The sequence below is a fragment of the Helianthus annuus genome, chromosome 16 (genome assembly GCF_002127325.2).
Source record: "Helianthus annuus cultivar XRQ/B chromosome 16, HanXRQr2.0-SUNRISE, whole genome shotgun sequence".
Taxonomy (NCBI): domain Eukaryota; kingdom Viridiplantae; phylum Streptophyta; class Magnoliopsida; order Asterales; family Asteraceae; genus Helianthus; species Helianthus annuus.
In genome coordinates this window covers 6,867,491-6,890,336 of record NC_035448.2, presented here as the reverse complement: position 1 = coordinate 6,890,336, position 22,846 = coordinate 6,867,491, and the positions used below count along the sequence as shown (strand labels likewise).

General features: G+C 35.0%; 2 protein-coding genes, 1 long non-coding RNA gene, 1 other non-coding gene and 1 pseudogene across 6 annotated transcripts; 3 read left to right on the top strand and 2 right to left on the bottom strand.

The window, feature by feature from the left end:
- Positions 1-458: 458 nt before the first annotated feature.
- On the bottom strand, positions 459-532 carry TRNAR-UCG. The gene has a single exon. It is a non-coding gene; the product is annotated as a tRNA-Arg (tRNA).
- A 589-nt stretch (positions 533-1,121) lies between these two features.
- Positions 1,122-3,264, top strand: LOC110916959. Of its 3 annotated transcripts, XR_002580161.2 has the most exons (8): positions 1,124-1,590; positions 1,733-1,879; positions 1,963-2,096; positions 2,284-2,470; positions 2,569-2,628; positions 2,780-2,861; positions 2,948-3,094; positions 3,177-3,264. It is a non-coding gene; the product is annotated as an uncharacterized LOC110916959 (long non-coding RNA). The 3 variants fall into 3 exon arrangements; XR_004884694.1 differs by having other exon boundaries at positions 1,122-1,590; positions 1,745-1,879; positions 2,284-2,628; XR_004884693.1 differs by having other exon boundaries at positions 1,123-1,590; positions 2,284-2,628.
- Positions 3,265-3,313: 49 nt separating this feature from the next.
- LOC110918906 lies at positions 3,314-4,174 on the top strand (annotated as a pseudogene).
- A 2,305-nt stretch (positions 4,175-6,479) lies between these two features.
- Positions 6,480-14,981, top strand: LOC110915801 (protein SYS1 homolog). The gene is made up of 3 exons (XM_022160553.2): positions 6,480-6,914; positions 8,238-8,464; positions 14,740-14,981. The coding sequence occupies exons 1-3, from the start codon at positions 6,691-6,693 to the stop codon at positions 14,745-14,747; spliced, it is 459 nt and encodes a 152-aa protein (XP_022016245.1). The 5' UTR covers positions 6,480-6,690; the 3' UTR covers positions 14,748-14,981.
- A 1,002-nt stretch (positions 14,982-15,983) lies between these two features.
- Positions 15,984-22,134, bottom strand: LOC110915053 (probable sulfate transporter 3.4). The gene is made up of 12 exons (XM_022159680.2): positions 21,727-22,134; positions 20,811-20,859; positions 20,521-20,728; positions 19,657-19,828; positions 18,902-18,967; positions 18,704-18,817; positions 18,486-18,602; positions 17,058-17,471; positions 16,785-16,975; positions 16,619-16,704; positions 16,451-16,527; positions 15,984-16,341 (listed from the first exon to the last, which is right to left on the bottom strand). Exons 1-12 carry the CDS (start codon positions 22,090-22,092, stop codon positions 16,198-16,200), a joined length of 2,004 nt encoding a protein of 667 aa, XP_022015372.1. The 5' UTR covers positions 22,093-22,134; the 3' UTR covers positions 15,984-16,197.
- Between the last annotated feature and the right edge of the window lie 712 nt (positions 22,135-22,846).

Here is a 22,846-nt window from a genome sequence, read left to right as displayed (position 1 = left end):
TTTTTTAATCAAAAGACATCAACAAACTAAAATAAACAATGGATAGTAGATACAATACACAAAATCTTTGAAAAAAAAAACCCATATGATCAACATGGCTGAAATAAGATCAAACCGATGCAAAAACCAAAAGACATGAAGAAACAACAATCAACAATCACTAATAGAACAATAAACAAAATCCTTAAAAAACCCACAAGAGGATTAAAATGATAAAATATTGATGCAAATTATAGTATATATAAATTACCCAATTCAGATTTTAATCTTCGATAACGTTGAGTTTTGTCGGAGAAACCAAAAAAAAGAGTAATCAACTCATATATTGTTCAAAGAGAAAAAGGTATAATGGTCGTTTATAAAAATTTAACATAAACGTCATTTAATGTCAAGTAACAATGTTATGAATTAAGTAAACAAAAGACCAAAAACAGAAAGTATATTGTGTTAAAAATAATCGACCACAGTGGGAGTCGAACCCACGACCTTTTGATCCGAAGTCAAACGCGCTAATCCACTGCGCTATGCGGTCTTTGTGCTCTTCCTTTTAAAAAGTCTTACCATTATCTGTACATTTCAAGTGTCAGTTTTGATAAATCTAACTATTTTGATTAATTTTCGATAAGGAAAGTGTGTGCGATCTATATATTTAGTTTTACTTGTAAACTGTACAAAAATAAAGTTTATATTAGGTAAAATCAAAACCATAAGAGAAAGCTCCAACTTCTTTAAGTGTGGTTATGACCTCAAATCTCATGTGTGGTGATGTCCACACAACCACCTATCTCAATTGCAATTGTTTCTAAAACGTGCAAATTACATACTAATATCGTTTATTATCTCCAGAAAATGGTGTTAAAAACCGAATTATAAATTGAAAAAAAAAGTTATAAATATATATTGTTATAACATAGCATAAAAGTTACATGTCATACAAATATCTACGTGTAATTTGATACAAATATCTACGTGTAATTTGCATAAAATAGCATACAAGTTGAATACTATAGTTTGCTGAATATTGTTTCAATAAGTAAAAGTACGGTGCCAGATACCTATTATATATATATATATATATGGAACCCATTAAGTCTAACTAACTTTTAGGATAATCTTAGCCATCTAAACTCATCAACTTTTGATCTTGACCCTTTAAACTCAAATAAAAAACTGTAACCCTAAAATGAGGAAGTTTTGAAATTTGAACGGTTTTCTAATTTAATCTCTCCCACGTTGTCTTCTCCCCACGTTCCTGTAACTTCCATTACACTTCCGATTAAAGCAGACCTGATGTATCTCAAACCTAGATTTTTGCCCCATTCCCCTCCATCGCTCTCTATCCAATTGCTATACGAGGGTTTCTTCCAATTCTCCCATGAAATTCAACCAACATGCTCCATCAAACAACCACACCAATCTAGTATGTACATACACACACAATCGTAACCAGATGGATGCATATCAACCCTAATTTCTTCAGATGAGGACGCAGCCGACCACCCTCCGGATTGAAGCCCTAAAATCATTGATGTTTAACCCCGTCGCTAGAAATCATCGCCATGGCAAGTCTCCTTTTGTTTAGATTCGAAGGTATAGCTATATTCTAGATTTTTATCTTCAGTTTACATCAATTCACGATTTGCAGAAATCTTCATTGTGATTCTTCTTAATCATCTGCATCATCTAAATTTGTTCAAAATTCGTTTTTTTTTAAATTGAGCAATTTTTGCAGTTCTCTATACAGTTTTGCAGGTGCCATATTTGGTCTATGATTTTGAAGATTCAGTTTTGTTTGTGGTTTATGATTTTGCATGTTCAGAAGAAGCTTTAGCGCGTTTTTTTTTTATCAAGCTCACGGTTACCACAAAACTTCATCTAGGTTTGTTTCTATTTTATCTTCATCCGAAGTTTTAGCGGTATTATTTTATTTAGGATTTAGAGTTTATGTTGAGTGATTTGCAGCGACCAACACATGTTCGATGTTAGCGTCAAAATTGCCATTCACGGGTACACCGCTGCTGGTGGCGCGAGTTCTGGTTGGTAGGTTGTCAACAAAAGTGGAGCATATTGAGGAATGATTGTTCAACCATCAGAGGGTATGCAATTTCATTTAAGAAGTTGTTTATCATAGATATTGAATGGTCATCAAAGGTATTCATAGTCTTTTTGAAGACACATTGAGCTGTGTGGAATTTAAAAAAAAATTAAGTAGGCTTAGATTCTAATCTTGTAGCATTTAGCAAGAAATCCCTTATTAAAAGTTTTTGATTTCTTTTACTGTAGTTCATGCTTTGTAGTGTTCAAAGAAGGGTTAATTGATCAGTCATCACGGGTTCTTTTTTTGTGGTTCATGCTTACATATCAAATGGAAGCAATTCTGGGTTTTAGTTCCGCTTGCGAAGTAACACTACGTTTCTGGCTGTTCAATAAAAGGCATTGCTCAAGAACTATTTCTGCTCTCAATCTTCTGGTAAACTGTATCTTCCATAATTACATAAAGATTTGTCAGGTTTGTTTGAACTTTGAACTTTTATATCATACAATGATACAATTTTCTTTCTTATGCAGGGACGTATCATACAATAATCTCAGTGGTCCTATGCCAAAACTATCGGCCAGAACGTTTAGGTGAGTTCTTCATCTCGAATGGTGTTTAAATTTGTGTTTTGAAATTAGAATTAATTGATTATTGCAATTTGAAGGTGCAACAATCAAGTTCTAATATTTGGATAAAAAGATTGTTTTTTTTTATCTAATGTTAATGTTGTTTCGGTTTCAGAATCATCGTCAACCCTTTACTTTGCGGGCAGAATTCTGTGAATAATTGTTCATATATTTATCCCGAACCTCTGGTTTTACAGGTGATACCATGTTCGTCTTTTTCAGTTCATACTACTATTATTGCTTGTAAGGATTATTAGTTATAAACTAACAATTTATTTATTAGACCAATCCTCATCAAATGGAAAAAGACATCATTTGAGTGTTGCTCACGGGTCAAGCTTCAGTGCTTTGTTCCTAATAATCATAGTCATCACATTTCTTATATGGTAGCGGTATAGGAAAAACCAACAAATATTCTTTGATGTTAAAGGTTAGTCATTAGTGTGTTATATGCATTTTAGAAATGTTTTATTGTTATTATTAAATAAGTGTTAAATGTATTATATATGCAGAGCAATATGATCCGGAGGTATGTTTGGGCCACTTGAAGAGGTATACTTTCAAGGGACTTCGGGCTGCAACCGACCATTTTAATGCAAATATATTCTCGGGAAGGGTGGATATGGAATTGTTTACAAAGGGACGTTGAATGACGGCACGACGGTAGCTGTAAAAAGATTAAAAGACAATAACAATTTTGGATGAAGATTTCGAGGTGTTGGTGATTTCGGGCTGGCAAAATTATTAGACCACCGTGATTCTCATCTCACCACCGCTGTTCGTGGGACTGTGGGCCACATTGCCCCGGGTATCCGTCAACGGGCCAATCATCGGAAGAAACCGATGTATTTGGTTTTGGGATCTTGCTTCTTGAACTGATTACTGGACAAAAAGCCGTTGACTTTGGAAGAGCAGCTAATCAGAAAGGAATAATGCTAGATTGGGTACGTTATATAATCCGTTCTTAATGTTTTACACCTTATTACATTTGATTATCTGATCGCGATAATGTGGTTTGTTTTACAGGTAAAGAAGCTCCATCTAGAAGGAAAACTAAACTTAATGGTGGATAAAGCGTTAAAACAAGATTTCGATCGGGTGGAGTTGCAAGAAATGGTTCAAGTTGTGCTATTGTGTACGAAATTTAACACTGGTTCGGAAGTATTGAGAATGTTGGAAGGAGAAGGGTTAGTTGAGAGATGGGAAGCATCACAAAGTGTTGAAACCCCAAGATTTAAGGGGTTAGAAAGTATTCCACAAAGATATTCAGATTATATGGAAGACTCTTCACTTGTGGTTGAAGCAATGGAGCTTTCTGGTCCAAGATAACATGGAGTTATTGTCATATATTTTGGTTTTCGTGTGGTTGTGGTCCTTGTGGATATAGTTGTTGAATGCATGTGTAAATAAGGTAAAGGAAATCTCGTGTTTGTTTTTGTTGGAATGAATGTATTAAGTGGTTATCACAACTGAAGTCACTCAATAGCAAATGTATATCTTTTTTACGTTATGAGATATAAATTTTTGTATGCATTTGAGGGTTTATGATGACTATTTTTTCTAATGACCAACAAAAGGCCCGATCAATCGGGTTAACCCAATGACAAAAGGCCACTTACGCCCACGAACGTAGATGACCTGGGTACCAGTACCAAAAATGTTTGGTACGGTACCGGTACCGAAAATGCCAAAAAGTGGGTACCGGTACCAATTGCTCATCCCGTGCAATTGAAAGTGCTATCTTCTTGCATATATAATTTAACTTGAATAGTTGTTTGCAGGCTAGATGATTGTCGGTCCCATAAATGCCTTATATATGGATGAAATACATGAAGGCAATAGGTTGTTCATCCAAAGAAAAACATGCATTTTGCTTGAAATGAAAAGGTTAGTAGTGTATGCTATATTGAGTTATCTCATAATACCTTACAGTTTTGATGAAATCTGGTGTTAGTTTTAGCAGCCATAATTTCATTAGAAACCCATTTCATAACCTGAATATCGAATAACCGGACTTATTTGAGTTGGTACTCGGTTGAAGTGTCGAGCCACCAAAACCTGACTAACCCGAAACACCGATTAAAAATACCTGATAAACACCCCTAACTTTATGTATTGAATATAATATATTTTTGGAACTCCTATAAATAATCTTGATGTTTAACTACTGGCATTAACTTAGTCTCGATGGTTTGCAGATTTACATCTTTTGTCATGTAGGTTCTTTGTAGGAGTAAGAATATTTTGGAGATATGTATTGTGTTCTTTGGGTGGGTCATGGGTCCCACGGTGTGACTATGCCAACAACATACATTCTAAATTCATATATGTTAAATTTGCTCACCTTTTACTTTTGAATTTAAATGATACCATTTCATGTTTTAGTACTCTATCAGCTTTATTCTCTATCATTTTGTGGTTGTATAAACCATTGACATTTGTTTTGCTTTTATAAATTAAAGAGTGGTGCTTTTATTTGTAATGTTTAAATTTGTATACACTTAATATAGATTAGCTTTGTTTGTTACGTTGTTCAACGTAACCCGTCCACCGGACGGGTATTAAACTAGTTATAGATTATAACAATGACATATAAACTAAAATGCAAAAAATAAAAAATAAAAAATAAAAATAAATGCCAACAACCATACGTCTTATGTGCAAATCTATTATATGAGAAAAAATAAACACTGAAATCATTAGACATTACTAATAACCCGAGCATCTTAGTTTTGAACGAATATTGTGATAAAAAAACACCACCAACAATCATAGTCGCATCATCAACAACCCTACATTTATATATTGGTATATGTTTTAAGAGATTCGAGACCAATCGAGAAACTTAAGGTCAACGCCAAAAACTTAACGCCAGATCCAAGAGCCTTTAGTCATATGGGTGGTAGGGAAAAGGGTGACGAACAATAGTTAGAGGTTGTATGAGGAGGGAACGATGAATAAGGAGGGAAAGGTGGTCGGGGATTGGGATGGTTGACTCGATATCAGATGGTTGGCTTCTCGTTAGTGTGTTTTTGTTGGTGACAACCTGGTATCTTGATCCTCAATGCGACAACTTACCCTATCTCGGAAGGAGTCTAGTGTGGAGGTTGGGTATCGAGGAGTTGCAAACGTTCTTGACTTGTTTCTAAGTCTCGGTGCTTGTGTAATATTCTATTGGAGTTCAATTGTCTTGCATATAAGGCTACTTTGGTGTATTGTAATAACGTTAGCGTCATTTCTCCTATAAACATTTCCAACGTCAACATGCTAAACATATCAAGATATATATTCATTTTATTCGAGAAAATGTTGTTCATAGACAAGTTAGTTTCTTACATGTGTCATATGGGTATCAAATTCCCGACATCTTCACCAAAAGCCTTCCTTCAGACTTTCAAGATAGTTTCACTTTTTCTGGTTTTGTTTCAGAGACTTTCAAAATCTTCTTAAAACTCTTATTTTTTCTTTCTATAGTGGGGGAGTCAAACTGTATCAACGTCATCAAGAATCTTTGTCATGTCATTTGTTTATATCTTATCGGTTTATGTTAAGATAAACATAGTATTTATAACCAATAACAAGATGTCATTGTGTCAGCTCATCGAGTTGAATTGTTCAATCAGTATACAACCCATATCTGTATCCGTGTAAAAAACACCAACCTTAATCCGCAAACACTTTAAACCGTGTTACACAAACCTTATCCATCTAACCCTTTTATCTAACCGTGTCAAACCAGTTCGTGTTTAATAACCAAATTATAATTGTGTTAACGGGTCTATCTGTTTAACTAAACGGGTTAAACCGGTAAACCCAATTGAAAAACATGTCATCGAACCCTAATTCTAGGGTTCTTAGTTCTTACGATCCGTTCACCAATTGATCCGATAACAAATCACTCTATTGTCTTTCAAATCTCAATTCAATCTCAGATCCAGCAAAACCTATCAATGCATTTCGTTTGAATCCGTAAATTTTAGTTATATCGAAAGCTAGTGATCTTATTTTGAGAGTGAATCGGTAGTCATGTTCTACGGTTCAGTGGTATGGGATCCATGGCTAATTGTAGCTCAAATTGTGTGCATTCAGTGCTTGTATTATCTCACATTAGGAGTTATTATGACGGTTCTTGTTGGAGCTAGGGTTTCGAGGATGAGTCTCGTTTACTTTTTTGATTATGCGACGGTTACTCTCTCCACTGTTACTGGCTGGTGTGTAATCACTTCCTTCATTCTCAGTTCTATCGCTGGGTAAGAGTTACAAGTTATTGTTAATGATTTCTCCATTGTTGTGGTTAATTTGATCATTATGTTTGATTTTAGTGAGTGATTTATGTAATGTAGAACTAGAGATGCTGTGTTGGGATGTTTTTTTGAATTTGCTAGAACAAATTGTATGAAACTGATACATTTTGGCCCTAATTTTGAGATTTTTAAGGAGTGAAATGTCTGTTGGAAGACGAATCGGAGACATGGAATCTCTCGTTAGATGAATCGATAAGAACACAAACCCTAGATTCTTTACAACTTGTGCAAATGAACTCCCTAGAATCCCTAAGCTTACAAGGAACATGGAATATTACGAACTAGTCGTAAGCATAGTTGTTAAAGGCGCACTCAAGGCACAAAGGGTGAGCCTTGGGCTTTTTTAGGCGAGTCGATTTGGTATAAAAATACAATTTTTTTTAAGGATTTTAAACATGTTTTAGGCTTCTTTAGGGCTAGTTTAAGTTGTTTTAGGTTGTTTCCAGGCTTGTTTAGGGTTCTTATAAATGTTTCAAACATGTTTAAACTTGTTCTAACGATTTTTGACCGGAATTTCATTGGAACCTGGCCTGAAAATGTGTCTAAGGGCCTAAAAGTGGGGCTTTTGAAACGAAGCGAGAAAGCCGGGCTGGGCCTAGGCGCGCGCCTGGATGAGCCTTGACAACAAAAGTCTTAAGGCCCCCGCGTTGCGGGGCAAGGGGTGTAAAACTGTGCTAAGTAGCAACTAAACGACGACCAAAATCAGGAAAAAGCGTAAAACTAAAATCACGAATTAGTGATTGGTTACTTACTTCTTTGGGATGCATTATGTTAAAAGTTCCAAGTTTTGTTACTATTTGTTGCCGTATCACGTATGATTACTTTTGTTTTAGTATCGAAGGTACATTTAATCATTCATAGTGTTTATAGTATCATTTATGTTAACTTCAGTACTTCACTATAGTAATGATTTGTGCTGATGTTATATGCAACACAAATTCAGTACAAATCATGATAGAGTGGCATATTAAGCAGCAAAAATGAACGATATGGGTTGTAATACAAGCTGATGTTGTAATTTTGCCATTAGTGTAACTAATATTTATCCGAAAAGTAAGCTCCGGTCTCGGAATCTGTTTAAGATCTGTAATCTAAAGGGCTTCTCTCAGACAAAATGAGGCGATCTCAGAGTGAATCTCGTTTCTGTTTCATGTAATTTTCCTTATTTCGCCTTTAAAATTATGACATGAAAAATATGAAATCCTAACAGGAAGTTTTGAATTCTGTTTAAACAACATTTGACCTTAACTTCTTTTGAATTTTTCACAGAGCTGGATTCTTGCTTTATTGGATCGAAAGAGCAAAAAAGTGCCTCGATTTTGCAGCCACACTTTACATAATCCATTTAGGCATATGCGTCTTATATGGAGGTTGGCCTTCATCAATAACATGGTGGGTTGTCAATGGTACTGGATTGGCAATAACGGCTTTGTTGGGAGAATATTTATGTATAAAACGTGAATTACGAGAAATTCCCATTTCAAGACTCAGATCTAGTAAGTGAATTTCCTAAATTTACAATTCGATGGTCTTTTTTTCTGATTTCCTTTTACCCTTTTTCTTTCTTGAATGTATGAAGTTGTACTTGTACTCCTTGCACAAAATCTATGTTTTCTGGGATAGTGTATGTATAGGCCACCCAAGTATGTACCGAAAAATGGCCGTAGAATCTTTGTAAAAACAAAAATATTGTTGATGAAGTGTCAAAATGTTATAGATCAAAATGTTTCGAGTATTAAAAAATTAGAAGATCATTTACGTAATCTAACACATTATATACTGTGGTTTTCCTAGAATTGGTGTAGATGAAATATCAAATAAGGTACATAACTACATACTTGAGTGGCATATGAAAGTAGTTTTAGTATATTAGTGGCCTTGATGGAAAAAAAGCTGAATACTTGGGTGGATATTGAGTTGTAAGTTGTCTTTCTGTCTCCTATATGTATGTAACTATATACACACACAAGCATACACAAAATGCATATATAAATAGGGGAAATGGACTGTATCACCCTCAACTATGTAAAATTGGCCAATAGCACGCCCAACTTTCAAGTTGGCTCCCACCACCCCCAACTGGACAACTTGGTGTCACTGTCACCCCTTCGTTAAAAAAACACTAACTGAGTTAGTTTTTTAAGCCTATGTGGCATTTAGATGATGAGTTGGAAGCATACATGGACAGAGACTTATTATATCATCTCTTTAAATCAATTTAACCCTAATTCCCAAACAAACTCATCTTCTCCTCATCAATTGTAGACGAAGATTAATTCCCAAAACACAACACATAAATCATATCTTCCAAAACACAACTCCAATGTCTGAAACCATGTCAAGCATTGTTCAATGTTCTAAGTTCTTACCTTGTTTTCCACTAAACACAACTCCAATGTCTAAAACCATGTTGTTTGCAGAACCGGATCCGGATCTGAACTCGGATCAAATCTTGGATTGGTTAGATGATTCAACGCCGCACTCGCCATTGATCCTGGATGATCTATATTGCACCATGGATGATACCCGAATCCAAGAACATTAGAACCGATCACTCCAGATCTTCACTCGACTGTCTCGCTCCACTTTCAGTGCTTTTCATTGTAGATCTCTTCTTTTTGTTGAAGGTGCACCGGCGTCGTCATCTGCATCAGAATCTTCAAGACCACCACCTCTTTGTTAAACAACCTCCGGCGTCGTCATCTGCACTTCACCGTCTCTGATTCACCGGTCAACCACCAGACCATCCACCTTCCGACCAACTCCATCCCCGTACACCCACACCAACTGTTACACATTTGGGAATCAGATTGTTTGGTCTTCCATTTGAGTAAGGCGTCCACAGCGGCGGAAGAGGGCGACTGGTACCAGAACCACCACAACTGTTACACATCATTCGACCGGAACCAGCACAAGTCCGGCATCCTCCGTCACCGTCACCTCTACCTCCACCACCCACCTGCAACCACCGCCCAAACCCACCCCTTCACTACACAAACTCACAACACCATACAAAGTCACCGTCATTGCAACAAAAAGAAGCATATACAAACCGATATACAGGTAATCATCGGTGATTGCTTGAGGATTTCGAATGGGATATAGGGTTGGCTTCTTACGGAGAGGCATATGAATTATGTGTTTGTAGGAGAGTTATGGATTGTTGTGGTGAAGTGAAGTGTGGGGAGTTAGGATTGCAGATCCAAATCCACATCGATGAGGATAAAGTTTTTTTTCTTTATTTTTTTGTTATTTATAAATATGTTCCAGATCCACATCCACATCAGCATGCCACATAAGATAAATTAGCCACGTCAGCAAAAAAAACTAACCTAGTTAGTGTCCGGTTAACGACGGGGTGACATAGCAACCCAAGTGTCCAGTTGGGGGTGGTGGGAGCCAACTTGAAAGTTGAGCGTGGTATTGGCCAATTTTGCATAGTTGAGGATGATACAGTCCATTTCCCCATATAAATAATGTGAAAACTCAGGGAGATCTATAAATAATGCGAGAACTAGGGAGAACTAATCTAAACCATTAATTCATCATTAAGAATTTAAAGAGACGTGTATAATTGTAAAAGATTAAACGATTTTTCTCTCTAGTTAATCAATTTCCCTTTTTTGTCCTCTGTCTCTTCCTTGTAACATGTTCCATACCTTGGTTTTAAAATGCGCGCATAATGCGCGCATAATGCGTGATGCGCCCGTTGCGCTAGTAAGAGCGCATCACAACACCTGATGCGTTGCGTTTACATGATGCGGTGATATTGCGACAATTGCGCGTAATGCGCCCTTCGCAAAATGCGCCATGATGCACGCATCATTGTTTGTTACGTTTTTTTTCCCAGATTTTATGAAACGGGTTGGGTTTTTTCAATAATTAATATTTTAGCATGCTTAATTTGAACCATTATGGTTCCTAAACACTTTTTATGGTTCTAGAAACATTTTAGGAAGCTTGATTTGAACCAAAAAGCACAATTCTTATCTTATTATGTCGATTGTTTTAGTATAAATAATTTTTTAGTATATTTTTATAAAGAGCGCATCGCATACGTGATGCGTTCGCATCACGCATTACGCATCACGCATCAGATTTTTGGACCAAACGCATCGGAGCGCATCACGCAATTTAAAACCAAGTTCCATACACGTGTAGTTCAGATAATATGGTCGATCTAACATGTGTAGATGTTTATAATATAGGAATACACATAATTTTTTTGCACATATACATATCAGTTCAATAATATGGTCGATCTAACTTGTGATCTCTATATATTGTAACCAAACAATTCAATAATATCAATTGAGTATTTGTATCTCACTCTCTGACAATAAGAACCACTAAATGTTCAGGAACCATTTTATTCAACGGTGACACTGGTGAATATATATATTTACTGGTGAATACACTACTAGGGGTGTGCCAGACACGGTCTAGGTTGAACCAAAACAACAATTGGGACCGAACCGAAGCCATCCAGAATACATGTATATGGTTCAGTCTATGGTCTATGAATTTAGTACATTCGGTTTTTGGTTCAATCGGTTCCAAAACCGGATTAGCCGAACAAAATGTAACCGTCCGAGTTATTCATAATGTGGCATTGGTTTTGGATTTGGATTTAGAAATAGGCTTGATTATTATTGTTCCTTTGCAACTCCAAATTACAGCTAAATCAAATAGTAATCAGTGTGAACCATAAACTATGATAAAAGTTTAGATGGCATCATACTCACTATCATGGTTCCATTCTAAGGAAAGTAAGGTTTGCAAAATAGAGTAACGTTACTTTTTGTAAATTTAAATTTAGGCAATATTACATCTACAGTATAATGTTATGGATGCTGGCTTTCTTAGTTGCCTTTGCTATTTCTAATTCTAAAAGAAAAACATTTCACATTTGGAAAATATGGTTATGATATATATAGGGCTTTGGTAGTTAAGGCTGTAAGATAATCATTGTTAATTGTAAATAACTAAATATAGTAGTTTAGGCTAATGTATTGTATTAGTTTACTCCCATTTGTATTAGCCTACTTAAGGTGGCCCATGGGCCTCATTTTAGTGCTTCCACCTCTATAAATAGAGGTGTTCCATTCACTTGTAGATACATCTTCATTTTATACAATACCAGTTTACAATGATCATAAACCATTCAATTTTATTTCAAATAATCTAAATTTTACTTGGGTTGTGCGGCGTTTCCAATAAATGTTTAGTGTAATGGATTTACGTACCCATTCACAATGGACATGATATTATTCTTAATGGATTTACGTGGGGAGATCAACATAAATATAAATACTATGTATTATACTAGAAACTGTTGGTTTTTAATGCATGAATATCAAGTATAATGTTGATAACCGGTGTTTTTAATGCACAAATTTCGGTTTTGGTCCAACCTGGATAATTGACTGACCGAAAACCACATGTGATAAATTGGTCCTGTTCACCGGTTGTTTTTTTTTTGGGGCTAATTGGTGACATCCGGTTTTTAGCGGTTTGGTCTGCTTCACAACCGATGCACAGGTCTATACTAGACTACGCGTATCCACTGGTTAATGTTTTCATAGATAGTGTATTCACCTATGAAAACATATATTCACCAGTGAATCAAATGGCTCCTAAATATTTAGTGGTTCTTATCTAAACCCACCTCTATACACACACATACATGTATAAACGTATACGGCTAGGCTATACCCAAAACCATAAACGTATAAGGCTAGGCTATAACAAAACCATTATCTTTGGTGTTAAAAAGTACAAAATATTTCTGATGGTAAAAATGTTAGTCAAGTTTCTAGAATACCCACCAATAATAATATAGCTATTTAGGGGAATCTCATTGATCAAATTGATTATCATCAATTATTGCAAGATGACGGTAGTTGAATAACTTGAATATATGCCAAAAAGGAACTAACGCACTTAATACAAGACACTCTGAAGTGGAATAGGTTGCGAATTTTATAGGACACATGAGCACTTATCATCCATTGTTATATTGTGTACTTATAGGGAAATATCTATATAATAATTAAATATTATTATGGATACCAAGCATTATGTTCTTTTGATTAACAATCAAAGCAAGTGATTATCTAGGTTTTGAAACACAATATGATAGGGATGAGATTTTTTTTTTCCAAATACCTGTACCTGTACCACCGATTTTGGATATTCGGTATCCAGATTTATTGATTTCGGTATTATACTTTCGGTATCGGTACGGGTACGGGTAAAAAAGGGTACTGGTACCAAATTTTATATAGCACTAGTTTGTATTACGGTACTGGTTCATATTATGGTATTATGGTACTCGTATTGGTTTTACTTATTTGGTACCCGTATTGTATTATTACTCGTACAGTCGTACCAATATTACCTTATTTGGTACAGTACGCGTACCAATTTTACCTATTTGGTATCCGTACGAGTGCTTAAAATATTAAAAAAAAATCAAAGCGGTACCAAAGCGGGTACTGTACCAAAATACCGGTACTGATACCCGTACGGCCGTACCTTAATATTTGGTACCCAGTTTTGTTCAGATTCGGTCAGGTAGGGTACGGGTACTGTACCGATCTCATCCCTAGATTATGAAACCTATATAATTCCCAATCTATCCTAATCTGAGCTTATCTCAAACTAATAATGTAGTTATAAAATCAAACCTAATGCTTATCTAGAAATTAGGATAATCATAAACTCGAATCCTACTGTATGTGGGTTTAGTCGGCAAAGTAGGTTTCTAGAAAAGAAAAGGCAAGACATAGGGAAATAAACAAACACGTAGTGGAAACTTATTCTGTTAAATTGGTGTAACACGTGATCGGTCACGAGTTCAAAGGGAGTTAGTTTGGCCCCATCAAAGGCGAATTGTGTATATAGAAAATGAACTTATAAGTTTATAGGCGCTAATAAAATGTTTCTTGATCATTTCATATATATTAATAAGTATAGTCAGGTAAAGGAAGATGCAAAGTTTATTGTTTACTTTAAGAATAAATCCTCATTAAATTGGAGGAATTTTTTAATGTTATCACTGTCTTCTACTTTTGGTTATATTCTTTTTTCCCTGCTGTTTACTATTCTTCTTCTTTTTTTTTTTTTTTTGTGTTTTATGGTTGGTGGGGAAGGTTCATTGGGGAACACTAAAAAAGTGGGGAACAACGGGGAACCGGCTCAAACGAACTCCGATTGGACTCATTCCAGCGGCATTGGAACCGGCTCGTCGAACCCTAACTAAGATCTCTTAACCCTAAATCCTAACTCCTAAACTCTAAACCCTAAAGCTAAAAAATAAGGCTAAAACCTAAGCTAAACCGTAAAATCTAAACTATAAACCCTAAAAGCTAAACCCTAAAGGCTAAACCTAATGCTAAACCCTAAAGCCTAAAGCTAAACCCTAAAGCTAAACCCTAAGGCTAAACCCTAAAGCGAAACCCTAAAAACCAAACCCTAATATATTTAGGGGTTAGGGGTTATGATTTAGGGTTTAGGGTTAAGAGATCCTAGTTAGGGTTCGACGAGACGGTTCCAACGCCGCTGGAATGAGTCCAATTGGAGTTCGTTTGAGTCGGCTCCCCACTGTTCCCCACTTTTTTAGTGTTCCCCAATGAACCTCACACTATGGTTGTAATATATAAACATCTTTGTAAAGTTTAGACAAATTTACTTATGAAATGCTTATGTTTTTGTATACTGCATGTACATACAACCAGCATAATTGATATTGTTGGTATTTGTCATTCAGGTGCTTGACAGGCGAAAACAAGCTCATGATAGCATGTAATAGGATCTCTTTGCAGAAGAAAACAAGTTCGCGATATAATTAATAGCGTAGATTAGGGATGAACGCGTAGCTTTTTGGAATGAGACTTGAGGAACTAGAGTAGGGTGAGTGTATTATGCGTTTTGCGTAACAATTGGTGTAATTTTGGACTTTTGGTATAGGGACACAGTTAATTTTTAATTTGATATAAGTTTGGATGATGAGTTTTGTCTCATATTCTATACTGCAATTAGCAATCTTAAATCACAAAGAATCCGAATAATTTCCAACACATTTTGTTTGTTTTAAAATTCTTTTATAACAAACTAGGTTAGAACCCCGTGTATTACACGAGTTAAATAAATATAATTTTATATATTAAGTAATAAAATAGTTACATCTTTTAAAAACTCGTGTATTGCACGATTTGAATAAACACATGTCTTACACGAATAATGTAATATGTTAAAACATTTACTCATCAAGATGTGTTTTCTAACAAAAATAGCTTCGAGGTACCATTTACCTGTTGTAACATCTCATTTTATTTTTTATTAGGTTAGAAAGTTGTGTATTACATGGTTTATAACATGTTACTTTCTTGGATAATCAGCAGAAAAAAAGAAAAGAAATCTGGATATTATTATTTAATTGGAGTGTAAAACGGGATAATAGGATCCTTTATTAGAAATAAAATTCTAAATATACCATGTATAAAAAAATATATATATTCTACATGTATTGAATAAATCATTTTAACGAAACAGTTGATTAAAATAAATATTTTTATTTTAATATGTGATTATCAGTTATCCTTGTCTATATCATCAAAATATAAAAACAATTAAAACTACCAATTAAATAAAATCTTTATCTTTATAAATATTTAAAACGATAATATATTTTTAGATTTTAATAATTAATATATGATTATAATAACTAATATATTATTATCACTTATCTTTATCTTTATCATTAAAATCTCTTCTACAAATTTTAAATTTAATATTATCAATAATTGACTTTCCATATTAAATATTGAGAAAAATAATTAAGACTGTTTAATAGAACGCCATGTGTCCCTAACATTTTTCTTTTATTATATGTATAGATTAATGTGATAGTTACAAATACCAAGATAATATTGTTACATCAAAGGATGAAGGATGCTACGCGCATTAAAAATCAAAACTTCGGGTGGTTATCAGGCCGGATTGAGACACTCGTAACCAAGATCGATCGACCCATTCATAAATAAATGTTAAGATAATTGTTTGTTATAGAAAAAAGCTTATAGCTTGTGATTTTTACATACCACTTAAGCATTAAGCACTGACTCAATGGGTTTACACCCTCTCTTCCTATCCTGCAAACTAAAATAAAAGAAACTGATTTGAGGATTTTAGTCATTATGCTAATTTCCTCTTCTACATTTCATGTTCATGGCTGAGATTTCCATGATGATGATATGTCGGTCACGGCTTCATCAACCGTCAGGTACACACCTTCCAACCCGAACGACTCCAATATGTTTGATTGGTGTAGCTTTTCCATCACAGTCCCGCCAGGATTCGCCAACACTAACTGCATTTTCATCGCAAACCAACATATGTTATGCTATTGAATATTGATCATTGATCATGTCCATTATAGTCGAACAAACAAACACACAAAAGAAAAACCGAAAGCTAACCTGAAGCGAACGCTTCTCTAGCATTTTCTTAAGCTCTTTCATCATTGCAAGACCACTTGTGTCAATGCCGGTAACAGCTGTATTAAACGCCAAAAAAAAAACGATATTAATATCATGCAGACTTGAGCATATACAAGTATACAACACATTGTTAAATTCACAACTTACCGGTCATGTCGATAATTACACATTTCAAAGAACTGCCATTATTGGCTGCTAACCACTCTTCCTCTTCCCTAATCCATCTCATTATCCTGCAACAGAAAAAGCCAACTTTCAATGACCCGATATGCGTATCTCACTTGTACCTCGTTAAACGAGTTGTACGCCGTACCTTTCTTGTAGATAAGTAGCGTTTGCAAAGTAGATAGGGGCCTCAATACCAAGTATGGCGAAAGAAGGAACCCTTTTCGCTTCTCTGTATCTATTGACATTTTGGTAAATATGAGTTCCCGGGATGTTTCCTAACACACCCGTGTTTGGTCTTGTGACATGTAACAGAATCTTGAAAACCGAAACACCAACCTATGACAAACAAAGTACAACGTTAGACAAAACCAACCTAGTTATAAATGGTCCCATAGTTGTCCAATATCTAAAAAATTACCGCGATTGCAAGACCGATTGGGACTGAAATCATGAGAACACCAAGAAATGAAGATAAACAAGCTAGAAAATCAAGTTTATCAACTTTCCAAAGTTTAATAGCACTCTGGTAGTCGATTAGCCCGATTACAGCCGTTATGATAATTGCCGCCAAGATCAAGTTTGGTGTGTAATGAAATAGAGGCATCAAGAACAGGAGTGTTACAAGCACCGTTGATGCCATTATGATGTTCGACACCACAGTTTTAGCGCCAGCGTTGGCATTAACCGCAGATCGAGAAAACGAGCCAGTAGTGACATAGCAAGAGGAACAAGAACCAGCCATGTTCATAAGGCCGATCGCTATCATTTCTTTGTTGCCATCAACTTGATAATCATTCAAAGCCGCAAATGTTCGTCCTACCGCAATCCCTTCCTGTTAGTTATATTGTACACACAATTAGTATCCAGTGGCGGAGCTTAACCAAAAGTTTTGAGGGGGCGTAAAGTGCTAGGACCCAAAAAAAATTCCTATCGTTATGTTTCGGTCGGGTCGGGTCGGCTATTCGATTCAGGTCAGGTCAAATAATAATAGTTTCAAATAAAACTAAAAAATTCATTCATTCAAAGGACCTGTTCTTGCACATAGAAAAACTAAATATTGTATAACAAACAAAAGACCTGTATATATATAATGATACGAGATAAATGAAACCTAGACGAAGAATTACAACCCAGCCCGACGACCTTTAAGATTTTTTAATTCATCAATTATGTCTTCCGAATCAAAATTATCAGCAATTTCTTTTTCTATGTAAATCATCAAGCTATTTGTGAGATATTAATTTTATTGTGTGGTCGGTAATCTAGGGTTAAACAAATAAAAGAAGAGTTAAAATATATCCACCAAACTACCCATTATTTAGGATAAAATAATCGGGGGGCGATCCTATATAATTTTAAAATTTTCGGACGAAAAGTCGGACCATATACACTTCTAACCGAAACATTGGGGTGGGCGGGTGCACCCCCGGGCAACCATTATCCTTCGCCACTGTCAGTATCCAATGCTTATGAACTTATACGCTATAATATAACCATAGTTGTTAATAGCGCTCATAGCGTAGCGAAGCGCTCATGTGTCGCTATCTGATTTCGGCGCCTCCATAGCAAGTAAATAGTAGGATTTTAGGTTTTTTTTTTTTTTTTTTTTCTGTTTTAATATAAATAGCGGGATTTTAGGTTATTTTGTTAAATATACATATAAAACAGCGTATAAAACAATGTATTTGGATATAATATATTTATGAAATTTTCTTCCAGCGTGTCGCTAAACATAAAATAGCGCCTGCTATTTCATCGCAATTGCTACGTAGCGTATAGGTAGCTTGTTGCTATCGTCTGCTATTCGCTACTAACAACTATGAATATAACAATGTAAGAAACTTACGGTGAGCGATAATATTCCGGTAATTATGCCGGTCTTGATAGCCACCCCTAGATATTCACCATGAAAATATAGCATGTTTGATGATGGTGGATTCAATCCCTTTTCCAAATGACCAATCTGTCAAACATGGTTAAATTTGTTTCAAATTTTCATAATATTAAAACTTGAGGGGCTAAACTGCTTAAGGAAAAAGTTTCAGGGGGTTAAGTGAAACTTACAGTTGCAATCCCATGAAGCTTTGATCTAAAAAGAGTGACTAAAAGGGTTGAGAGAATGACTGATGCCAATGGAGCTGCTGCTGATACCCAGAAAAGCTTCGGTTTTCGCATGCCCTGCATTGATTAGTTGTACCTTACATGCATCAGCCACTAGTACCTTTAAGTTTTCAGTTATTATGGTTTGGTTCATTTACTTACAATATGTCTTGTAGCCAATAAAAAGGCCAAAAAGCAAAACCCCATCACAATTGTTTGCCAAGACCACTGCACAAATACAATATAAGCTTAGAAAACAATCAAACACAAATAATTATATATATATATATATATATATATGAATACTAGACAGAAAACCCTTAAATTCTTAGGAAACTCTGGAAACTCAAATCTCCCCCCATTTTTACCCAACCTCCCGACATTTTTTTTTTTGAAAAAAATAACACATGTAATATACATGTTTTAAAGTGTTTGGGGCCAAAAAAAAAAAAAAACAAAAAAGCGCCGAAGGGATTTTTTTTTTTAAAAAATAAACAAATTTCAGCAATGTCCGGTTGCCTAACATGTGTTAGACAAAAATGCTGAAAGTTGCTGAAATTTGTTTAAAAAAAAAAAAAAAACCCTTCGGCGCTTTTTTGATTTTTTTGGCCCAAAACTCTTAAAAACATGTATATTACATGTGTTATTTTTTTTTTTTAAAAAAAAGTCGGGAGCTTTGAGTTTTCCGGGTTTCTTAAATATTTAGGGTTTTCTATATAGCCCAACCCTATATATATATATATATATATATATATATATATATATATATATATATATATATATATATATATATATATATATATATATATATATATATATTCACTAATCCCAGACCCTACCAATATCTTTTGTTGTGACTGAAATTATACTGGGTACGTTTGTTTGTTATATACTATTAGTGACTTTATGTTGCATACCTCGTTTTTGTGCTCAATGGCGGACGACAAAACTGGAATTATTTGCATTTTAGTGGTGAAATGAATGATCCCGAGTAGCCCTTTTAGTTGTTGTAAGGATACAATAACTGCTGCCCCGGCCATGAAACCGAGAAGGGTCGCCTTTGATAAGAAATCTATCACGAACCCTAATCTGTAAAACACATCAAATTCAAGTTTTATAGCATTTGCAGTTAAAAATTTGTATCGACTGTTTATTTATTTCTATTCGTGTCAAATCTTAATGCAAAAGCACAAGAGGTGAAACCAAAACTTTTTTACTAGGTCACATGATTTTTATATTTTTATTTTTTACGTTCACTTCAACTACTGATCTACAGAGACCACTCTAGTGTCAGATACAAGAAAGTGACGACTTGGATACCTTTTTATTTAAAAAACTAACCTCTTTGGCCTCTATAATTCCACCCATGTACAAAAGGCTATATGAATGGAATGTTTACTATTTGAATTATTTTCCACTACTAGTGAATTTTTAATTTGTAAAGAAAGAATGAAGTCAATAACGCACAACAAGAAAATATTTGTATAAGCAACACTTTGTTTGCAAACAGGCTCCACCTTTATTAGTTCACAAAGGATATTCCCTTTTAAAGTTTTGTGCCCATCACAAAAAAGCACAAATCATGTGTTTGCATCACTAAGGAACCAACCATTACCAAAAGTTTATTCAAAAAGTGTGTTTGTACAAAGATCTAAAGATCTAGGGGGATTTGGGGGGGGGGGGGTTATCAATTTATTGTGGTTTAATATACTGATAAGTTGTTTTGAGCGTGTTTAATTAAGTCGTGTATTACAAGTAACCAACGGGCAGGTAAAACGTACCTAAGAAGTCCTAAAGATGCTTGAAAGACACCCGCAACGAAAGTTGCAGTAAAAGCCAACTTGAGGTAGAGAACCGGATCTTGGTTGTATGGAACTGCTTCGGTTAGCATTGTTCCCATGACCAACGAGGCTATGGACACAGGCCCGACGGCTAGATGTTTAGAACTCCCGAGCACTGAGTAGATCAACGGTGGCACGAAGCTCGAGTCTGGTTATTTTAAAAGTTATATTAGTTTTTATATATAAAAATTATTACTAATAATTTTGAGACTAAAATAAGGGAAACTCACATAGCCCAATTATGGGAGGCAAGCTTGCAAGTTTTGCATAGCTAATTCCCTGCAAAATAAATTGAAACATATTCAGATTATAAAATCATTTAGAATTCTTAATATGAATTCATGTGATGTGATTGGATTGGATTTGGACCAGATTTTTTAGATTGTTTTATTTGTTAAGATTTTAAGCTTCATATTTTTCAACAATGTAAAACCACTAAAAAGGATAAATCATTTTCTATTTTTATCTAATTATATATACAAATTGTTTACGATGACGGATTTTAAACCAGCCAAACCAGTGGAGGAGTAACGAGCTGGTTCGATAACCTTTCACGTTTTGAAAACATTGCTCAACTCTTGTTGCAATTAGAAAAAAAAAAAAATACTTGATTTTCTAACCGATTATGAAAATCCCTTTTTTCGCGTTCTTGGTTGATGTTCACTTCATTGTCAAATTTTATTTTTATTTTTTAACAACAATTTCTAGATTTTCTAGGATAAATATATCAAAACATGCACTTAAATTAATTAACACCAAATATCCTTAGCTATTTTAGAAGAATCAAAATTTACAAACAAACCATATTCCAATTGTTTTGGTCACTACCATAAACAAAAAGTGAATGAACCAATATCAACCTTACAAAAGAATATTTATACATGCAAATAGTACTAATAACTAGAACTAGAATAATTATTATTCCGCTACAGTTTTGAAGTAGCGTAACAATAATAATTACTCTTGTTCATTTTAGTTTGTTGTAAAGAAATTATCTACAACATAATAAACTAGTTTAAGCATTATTACTCACTTATGCGTACCATTAGTACATTTAAAAATTGTTTGTATTTAATTCTAACACTATATACGCGCGATGTGTGATTTTAACATGACTAAAAGCGCGTAACATGTAAACATACACACCTGAGGAATTGCTAAACTAGCAATAGTAAGTCCAGACACAACATCAGCTCGAAGAAGCGTAAGACTATAATTAGGCGCCCACTCGAACACTGGAAAGAAGAACTGAAGAGCGAGTATCAACTTCCTTAAACGCGACTGATTCTTAAACCCATGAAGCGGATCATCCGGAAAGAAAACCTCGGACAACCGGTGCCTAAGTTTCTGGCCAGTGCTTTTCTGTGGTGGCAAACAAACATTGTGGACCGTCATTGCTTCGGTGGAGACCGTTATAGTTACCGGATGATCAGTTGTTGTTTCAAATGTGTGCACTTGACCCGCATGACCCGAACCCGAATAGTGATCAACCCGGTTCGAGTTTAGGCCCATGAGGTTTTTGTGTGTGAGAAAAGGTGGTGGATGTTGAGAGTTGGTTTGGTGGTAATTTGGAAATGAAGGGGTTTGGGTTTATATAGGGGTGTGGTAATGAAGGGTAGAATTGGAAAGTTGTTGGGATGGTTAGGGGTAGTTTGGGGATTTAAAGTTGCACTTGTTTTTGATACTGTACAAAATGGGAGAAAACACCTGGCTAGCTTTTGTCCCTCCAAATTATATTTGAAAAGTTACTAACATTATAATTTAATGTATATGTATCGTTGATTTTATTTAAAGATGTATAGGATAACTTTAATAAAACAAGGTTAGAATAACATAATTGTTAATATCTATAATTATATAATTTAGTAATAGAGTCATAAATGTTCTTAGTCTATATGTTATGCAATGACGCTTATGCCACGTGGTGTTTGGGGCATGAAATACCGCTCCAAGGGGGCGTGATTGGATTAAGTGTGATGCACGTGAAACACCGTTGGGAGAGGGGGGGGGGGTCACGACGTGAAGTAGACTGTGTGGGGGCTCGTATATGGACCAATCACGGTTCACCGTTTATTTTTTAATTATATTTCTACATCAAACTATTATACACAAAAGTGAAAATAAATGAGTGGGAGCTTATGTTTACATGACACTACTGATGTAACAATTGCTTTTTGACGTGACCGTGAATAAAAATGAAATCTTAACACACAGACTTATAATTTGGTTGGTTCAGTGGCGGAACCAGAACGATTTAGTTAGGGGG

Coding starts and splice junctions, on each gene's coding strand:
- LOC110915801 (XM_022160553.2), top strand. CDS start 6,691: ATGTTCTACGGTTCAGTGGTATGGGATCCATGGCTAATTGTAGCTCAA. Junction 6,915..8,237: donor ATTCTCAGTTCTATCGCTGG/GTAAGAGTTACA, acceptor AATTTTTCACAG/AGCTGGATTCTTGCTTTATT.
- LOC110915053 (XM_022159680.2), bottom strand. CDS start 22,092: ATGGGCCTAAACTCGAACCGGGTTGATCACTATTCGGGTTCGGGTCAT. Junction 16,976..17,057: donor CAATCGGTCTTGCAATCGCG/GTAATTTTTTAG, acceptor TGTTTGTCATAG/GTTGGTGTTTCGGTTTTCAA. Junction 16,705..16,784: donor GCTACTTATCTACAAGAAAG/GTACGGCGTACA, acceptor TTTCTGTTGCAG/GATAATGAGATGGATTAGGG.